At 58.0% G+C, this 7,702-nt stretch overlaps 3 protein-coding genes across 3 annotated transcripts in view; 1 reads left to right on the top strand and 2 right to left on the bottom strand.

Moving 5' to 3' along the window:
• Positions 1-2,068, bottom strand: part of VOLCADRAFT_104604 (uncharacterized protein) — a gene marked incomplete at its 5' end in the record, with an annotated part of 11,882 nt that extends 9,814 nt beyond the window's left edge. Inside the window, 4 exons of the mRNA XM_002950052.1 lie at positions 415-494; positions 872-981; positions 1,146-1,281; positions 2,006-2,068. Of these exons, the coding sequence (XP_002950098.1) occupies positions 415-494; positions 872-981; positions 1,146-1,281; positions 2,006-2,068 (389 nt within the window). The remainder of the gene's footprint in view (positions 1-414; positions 495-871; positions 982-1,145; positions 1,282-2,005) is intronic.
• A 549-nt stretch (positions 2,069-2,617) lies between these two features.
• On the top strand, positions 2,618-4,113 carry VOLCADRAFT_90588 (uncharacterized protein; the record flags this gene model as incomplete). The annotated part of the gene is made up of 4 exons (XM_002950164.1): positions 2,618-2,737; positions 2,920-3,170; positions 3,595-3,699; positions 4,104-4,113. The coding sequence occupies 4 exons, from the start codon at positions 2,618-2,620 to the stop codon at positions 4,111-4,113; spliced, it is 486 nt and encodes a 161-aa protein (XP_002950210.1).
• Positions 4,114-5,971: 1,858 nt separating this feature from the next.
• Positions 5,972-7,335, bottom strand: VOLCADRAFT_90587 (uncharacterized protein; the record flags this gene model as incomplete). Its single annotated transcript, XM_002950051.1, has 3 exons — positions 5,972-6,115; positions 6,407-6,517; positions 7,216-7,335. 3 exons carry the CDS (start codon positions 7,333-7,335, stop codon positions 5,972-5,974), a joined length of 375 nt encoding a protein of 124 aa, XP_002950097.1.
• Between the last annotated feature and the right edge of the window lie 367 nt (positions 7,336-7,702).

Below are 7,702 nucleotides of genomic sequence, written 5' to 3'. Positions count from 1 at the left end.
GATCCACCCACCCAACCCTCTAGCGGCTGGCCCACTCCCGCTCCCCTTCCCTGCTGGAGGCACTCAAACGCCTCTAGTCTCCCACCCACCCACCCACCCACTCACCCCCCCAACCTCGCTCCCACATGCCCGCCTCCCAGTCCCTCCCCTCCCCTAGTCCGCAAGGGCTACACAGAACCCCTGAAGGCCGTTCTCATTCTTGCAACTTGCTGTGACCTCACCCAACTGTATCGCCCCGTCTCCTTAAAACCCTCCTACGTACTACCCTTCCACCAGGCGGCATCCCTCCGCAAATGCACCCCGCACACAGATTCCCACTCCTACCCTCCCTACTATTCGCGACCTTTATTGACCGGCCAGCCTCGGCGTTTCCGCCGCGGCGCGCCGTGTCACGTCGCACCTTTGCCTCCTTACCGTTTAAGCTGCTCCAACATCTTATCAATGTTACGCGGCTTGTCCTTCTCCGTTTTCTTCGCTGGCGCTTGGAACACAGACTAAAGGCCACGGGGGGTTTGTCAACCGCGCTGCCAGCGGACGCAGATATGCACGACCCACACATTCGAGAGAGCACAGCTAACGACACGACGGATGGGCGGATGAAACCGCGCACCCTCGCTCCGACTGGTCGGATAGACGCACGCACAAGAACGGAGAGCAGTTGGGGAGATAACATAGGAACGACGCGACGCAGCGAGCGAATAAAAGATTCCCTGGGTGCAATTGGACTAGAGCACACACATACATGGGTGTAGCATTAATGGAGGAGGAGAGTGCGGAGGCTGGATGGAGCATAGGTGCGAATGTCTGATGGGTGGTCTGGATGAGGGTGGGGTGGAGTGGTGCATGGAGCGGGGGCCGAGGGGACGGTTACCTCGTCGGCGTCGTCAAAGGCCTTGGGTTTAGGGGGAGCATCCAGGGCGGAAGGGGGAAGGAAGGACGGCACGTACTTGGTGGACTTTTTGCTGGACAGACCGATCGGCGCTGGGGCTGGCGAGATTGGAGATGGGGAGAGGAAGGCAACAGCGATTTCAAGTTCGAGGATTTGGTTAATGGTATCAGTGTTTGGTGAATGAGGCGTGGGGAACGAAGCGCGGCTTCGCCTCTGGGTTCACGGTTTGACCGTCTGGCCCGGGGGCGGAGCTTACCTTCGGTGGGCTTACTGCCGGGCAGCACCGTGCCGCCGCGCACGAATCCCGTGCCTCCCCGCTTCGCTGGTTCATCCTCTGTTTTGAACGATTCGACGAATTCCTCATACACACGCGCGGCCTCCTCGTCTGCTTTCTGCAATGCGTGGCGGTTTCACGGCAGGGGCTTGACCTACAAGGCCAGACCATCCGTAAAACAAGGCTGTTGCGCATACCCGTTTGCGCTCCTCCTCTAACTCCTTATGTTTCTGCAAAGGTTGCCGCCAACCGGAGGGATTAATGAGCTGACCGACGGTTCAGGCAGTTTAATGGTAAACGTAAGCACCTGAAAAGGAGTTTTCTTCGCCTTTATAGCAAATCCTGCTGCTGAGCCCTTCATTTTCTTGCCCAGTTAGGTCGATTCTGAGCGCTGCCACTTGACCAACTACGTGCGCACGACGCGAGCAACCTAAACATTGCAGTACTCATAGAAACGTGCTCTTCTTGGGCAATCGGTTGGATTGGAATACCACCTCACCAAAAGTACGGCAAGTATGCACGACTAGCCCATTCAAAGGAGCACCCAACAGGCTTGTGTTTTTCCACGAACGGCATTCCATAGCTGCCGCTCACTATTTTAACGCAAAGATGCTCTAAGAGGTGTCCTACAGCGCGGTGCTGGAGTACGGTAAACAGGGCCATCACAGTCCGCCGCAGAAAGGCCCCGCTTGCTGCTGGCCGCGGATCAGGTGAGACTTGCCACGAAGTACCATCAGGGAGACCGCGGCAGCTCCTGCCGGGTCGCCATGCTCGGCCTGACATCGGCGCCCCACCCCCTTCACCCCTCCCAGGTCCCTGGCACGAAGGGACGCCTTTCTCACCACCCAGCCCATTGCCAACAAATCCCCTCGGCACAACCAGCATAATTCCCCCGCCAACGACATACTGTGCTAACTTGCCGCCCTTACGACAAGCCATCCAACCGCCCATATTTTAAGCCAGCCAGCGACTTCTGAAAAGTCATATCCTGTCATGTTTGCCTTGCTGATCTGACACCGCTCCTCTATTCCTGAACTGCCGCAACCTCCGCATCCCACTGCAAAACGTATTGTAAGAAAGAAACGTTGAGACACCGTCTGAGATTACCACAACCAGCCGGCCCAACCGGTGCCACTTTACCCGCTGGGCATTACTGGTGGCCGGGCAGCCACCGTCTCCTTCAGCGCTAGCGAGCTGCGAGCTGCCAGCAGTTTCCGGCCGTACTCCTGTCGGCGGCCATCGAGGCCCAGCGTCCCCGCTTTCCGGTTTTCTCCTCCCTCCCCCCTCCCTCCCCCCTCCCTCCCTACCAGCATCGCCCCTGTCCAGCCTGCTAGTTTCGGCCTGAGTTACCCTCCTTTTTTCACACACAACCGTAGATCTCGTTCCTGGGCCTGACCACACCCATTCATCCCGTGGCCGACATACCTACCGACGTACATACGGGCACCTGTAATATGCCCTCGGTGCTGGACAAGGGGCCCCTGGCCAGCATCCTCTTTGAGATGCGCACGTGGGTACGGTGTTTACTGCCGTACACGCCGTACGTGGCGCCCTTTTACCCTACACCGGACACGGTGCGTCTTGTGTTCTTTGTTTAGCTCGTGGCCCTCATCCCTGGTGATGTCGTACGGCATAAAAAGGTCGTACAGCACAAGCTCTTGTACAGAAAAAACTTCCCATGCGGCCAGCAGCCGGCCGCAAACGAAGCGCAGTTATGATAACCGGGTTTCGTACGACATGCCGTACGTGTCCCCAGGTCATCTCCCGTGTACTCGACCTGACGGCAGTGGGTCCCGGGGACTGCCTGTACGACCTAGGGTGCGGCGATGGCCGGGTGCTGCTGGCGGCGGCGCGCCGCGGGGCGCGGTGTGTGGGGTTTGAGCTGGATCCGGAGCTCGTACGTGACGCGGTGACGGCTGCACGCACCGCAGGTCTGGAGTCCCTTGTACGGGTGGTACGTGCGGATGCAGCCACAGCGGATGTGAGCGAGGCGACCGTCATTGCGCTGTGAGTGGCTGCGAGCAGTCAGTGGGATTTCGGGTTTTTGGTCTAGTCGGGTCCGGAGGGACGGGTGTGGTTTTCAACGGTTATAGGGAGGAGAGGGGTCTCTTGGTGGCGGGGAAGGGAAGGGAAGGGAAGGGAGGGGAAGAGAGGTATCCGGCTTTATCCGGGTCAGCAGGTGGTTGGTGTTTGGGGGCTTGCAACCCTCAACAGGAAGGGGACAGGAAAATAAGGTTGGTGATGGTCTGGGCCTGTGGTTCCGTGAAATCCATGCATGCATATCTGTCTCTCTGTCTGTCTGTCTGTCAGCCTGTCTGTCTGTCTGTCTGTCTGTATGCGTTTTGTGTCCGTACCTACACTACTATCCACTGCCACTACCACTATCCACTATCCGCTATCCACTATCCGCTACCACTACCACCCACCCCAGCTACTTGTCGGACCACGGCAACAGCCGGCTACTCCGCGCGGTGCAGTCCACTCTGCGTCCCGGCACCCGCGTGGCGTCCTTCTACTTCCCGGTGGGGCTGCCCAGGTGGGAGGGGGCGCTGCTCAAGACGGACCGGACAGACGGGTTGGTGGTGTACGTGTACCGGGCGCCGTAGGGGAGAGGGGTCCGGGGGGACAGGCACCGTGGTGCATCACCCCGTAGGGGAATCACAGGATCACGAGACGGCGTCGCAGAAGGTCTGGAGAGCCCCAGACACCGCTCTCTGCAGGCGTATGCCGAGCTGTGTGTGTCGAATTGTGTCTGTCGGGCTGTGTGTTTTTGTTACAGGTCGATCCGGGCCTGACGCTGACCAGGGGCACTGTAGCAGCTGACCGCTGAAAAGGTCTCTCGAGATGCTGGTGGTCGCGCTCTGCGCGTATTTATAGCGCCGTACTGTGTACCGGCTGCTACAGGCACCTAACCGCGTGTGTGTGTGTGTGTGTACGTAGGCGGGCGTAGTAGCGGCTGTGTATGTGGGGCCCTGACGTCAGGGCCCCCTCGAGAAGGGGCGGGGGGGAGAAGCCAGGGAGGGGACGTGGGTGAGCAGCTACGTGGGCCCATGGTGGCCGAAACACGAGTGTGTGAGATGTGAGAGTGGCGGAAGGAAAGTGCGAATCGCACAAACTGATCCCGAAGTGGGAAGTGCGAGACCGAGCTGCCGTAGTTGCCAGAAAACAGCGACATGTACGCTGATAGGCAGATAGGCGATGTGCTTACACGCACAGGATTTATTGCTGTTAATGGTCGCTATACTCAGTTGCCCCGCACGTTGATAACGTTATTGAGGCACAGTTGTGTGTTTAATGGATGGACACCTCCACAGCAGGAGAGGAAGAAGAGGGACGGCAGCGTTTGCGATGTGATGTGATGTGATGTGATGTGTGCGATCATTCACGGCTTCCTTGAATCACATGCACTCCCTAGGGACTGCGTCGCCTTCTATTCCAGTGTCCGACTTTATCCCATCCAGCTCCTCCGCTCAACCCTCAACAAGCTCAGGTCTTAGGGGTGCAGGGCCCTGCCTGCCGAGCTGGCGGGCTTCTTTCCTTTCCAGGGAAAAGACCGCGTGGAAGGAGCTCAGTTCAGTTCAGTTCACGTGCACTTCTGGTCGATGGGGGACGATGCGGACGATGGCAACGCCAAAGCAGCAGGCACCCCCGTGCGGCTTCCTGTCGCAGTTGTGGCTCTGTTGGTCGTTGGCAACCACCTCTCTCGTTCCCACCATCTTGATGAACCACGTGGCCAACATGACCTTCCCATCCGACAACACGAACTTCCAGATGAGTGCAAAAGGTTGTATGTTTAGGAGCGGCTGTGTGAGGGACTGTTACAAACATCGCCCCCACCACCAAACCCCCCCATCACTGCCCCCACCACCTACCTCGTATCCGGGTATATGGAGAACGGAAGCAGGCATGCATCCGTGCGTGCTTTCATAAACCAATCCGAGGTCGTTGGTGGTTTGCAGCGCTCAGCTTGCTTCGGCTGCGGGGCGATAATGATAACATCACCCCCTGCTAGCCATGCTACTATCAGTTTAAACAAGTTACAAGTTCCGCACAAGTGCGGGGGCTTCCGTACTGTCGTACGTCCATACCAAGTTTACTAGGTCCGCACGAGTGCGGGGTTTTCTGTCAAGAAGCCCGGGGGGCCATGGACGATATGTATATTGACTAAGTTACCCGATAGGGGTGTGATTCTCATTAATACAGAGCCACGAGTGAGCCAATCCACCTGAAGCCACCACCAATATGCGTTCAGAGCCAACAAACCCGCGTGGATCGCCGACTGCTATCTTCAAGCATGACGACAGCAACCAGCCAGTCAGCTATCTGCTCTCGCATGCAGGTAGGTAAGGCCCTTGCCATGCCAAGACAAGCCAAGAGGAAGTAGCACTGTCAGGTAGGTGCGATACACAAACTGTCCTTGCTTCCAGGTTCATGTCTGCAAGTCACAATTAATCTACTTTTTAGATGGCACGCCATCCCTTACTGAAGTATATGCACACAGAGAGACACACACACACACACACGCACGCACACACACACGGCCGCATCGTGTGGTATTCCGTTCACATTACGTATCGCGGCTCAAGCGCGGCTCAGAAGGAGTAATTAACCAAACACGCCCACACAGCCTGCTGGAGCGCCCACTACCAGCTTGGTGGGGAAGCCGGCTCTGCTGCTGCCGCACACAGCCCTGATGGTGGAGATGACCTTTATATGCCATAGTGTTACATGCCATCACCACCACCACCACCACCAACAACAACAACAACAGCGCTACTTGACTGCAATTAACAGTCAGCTTTCCTGTCTCAAGTTCTCTTGGCCAGCAGCACAGCCGGGTCACCCGCCTTGGCGACCACCATCCAGTCCACCAGCGCCTCCAGCCGGGGGCACTCCAAGGGGGAGAGCACACTGCTGACGGACATGATCTGCAGCCGATCCGGGTACAGCCGCTGCGGGAGGTCGGAGGGCGGGATTACAGGGGGGGGCATCAAGGGCCGAAATTTACACCACACAACACTACAAAAGCGAGTGCCTGCAAGTGGACACCGCATCCCGAACCAAGAAGTCTCTAGAACCAAGAAGAAGGGGAGGAAGGTGGGGAGGGTTACGAGGTGGGGCAGGTATAAGGGGGTTCAGTCGTCAACCCTCCCTGGACCAGGTAACCCCGAGTAAGGAACCCACAGCCCCAGTTCCCCTAGGTAGTCATGTTCCCCTAAACCCCAAACAACCCCCCCGAGTACCTCCAGGTCAGCCAGCCCCAGTGCCAGATCCAGCTCTGTGCGGGGCAGGGTGAAAGGCAGGTCTAGCTTTGTGAGGACCAGACAGACGGGCTTGGCGCCTAGCTCGGGTTGCTGTGAAGGGCAGGGGGAGGGGCAGGGGGGGCCGGGGGGAGATCACCATGAGATACATTGATCATTATCATGATTGTAAGTAATATAAGTAATATAAGTAATATAAATAAGAATGATGATGACGATGCAAGGAACAGATTATCAGCTGCCGACGTACTGTTCCGCAGCCGTAAGGGCCCAAGGAAGTGGGCGGGGGCGGGGATGAGGTTGGAGGAACGAGGGCGAGTACACCCGGGGGGCATGGGGGCCTCCTCTCCGGGCGCCAAGAGGCGGCGGCACCACCAGAACAGCCCGTCCCACGCGCCCCCACCACTTTTTCTCCTTTGGACTTGGCAGCTAGATAGACAATAGAGATAACACTCATTCGCCACCAATCGTTCAATCAATCAACCAATCTCGCTGGCCACACCGCCGCCATGACTGACTACTTCTTCCCCGGTCGCTACTGGTCTGGTTGGTAACAACTATTCCTACATACTCCTAACACAAATGTATGCAGTATCCGTCTAATCATGTGGAGTGCGTCCATCCGCCTATCCCCGGTATCAGCAGATATCACTCGTACGTCTGTCTGTCTGTCTGTGGTTGTCGTCCCCCCTCCCGCCCCGGCCCCCGCTATCCCATCCCATCCCATCCCTAACCAGCACCAGCACCAGCCGGGGGATTCGGGGCCTGCACACATCCCCCACCGCCCCCACCTGCAACAGCCGGTGCAGCTCCACCCCCGCAGAAGCCAACGACCCCGGGTCGGACACGTCCACAGCAAAGACGACGGCGCGGATGGGGCCGGAATACCAGTTACACCACAGCGGTTGCATGGAGCCCCCACACTCCCTACCCACGAGTGATCATGCGCAGTAATAATAAGTACAACGGCACCAGTGGGGGGAAAAGAGGACGTGGTCAGTTCAGGCTGGGGGACGGAGGAGTTAGTGTTGGTTGCGGAGGAGTAGGAGGGGGAGGAGCAGGGGGAGTAGTCCTGGTATTGCTGTGTTTCGGGGCCCCCCAGAGGGGGGGTTCCCCAGGAGCAGCACCATTGTGGTGGCTAGCCTCTTGTCCACCAGTGTCCCGATATCCCGTCTGTATACCTTCCTTTCCACCGCTGGCAATTTTGCCTTGAGGAATACTGGTGGGAGTGCGTGGGGTTGCCATTGCGGGATTTCCTGCTACGGGTTCACCCACTGC

This window comes from Volvox carteri (assembly GCF_000143455.1).
Source record: "Volvox carteri f. nagariensis unplaced genomic scaffold VOLCAscaffold_17, whole genome shotgun sequence".
In the NCBI taxonomy this organism is placed as follows: domain Eukaryota; kingdom Viridiplantae; phylum Chlorophyta; class Chlorophyceae; order Chlamydomonadales; family Volvocaceae; genus Volvox; species Volvox carteri.
The sequence above is the reverse complement of the archived record's forward strand: the minus strand, read 5'-3'. Positions and strand labels throughout refer to the sequence as shown.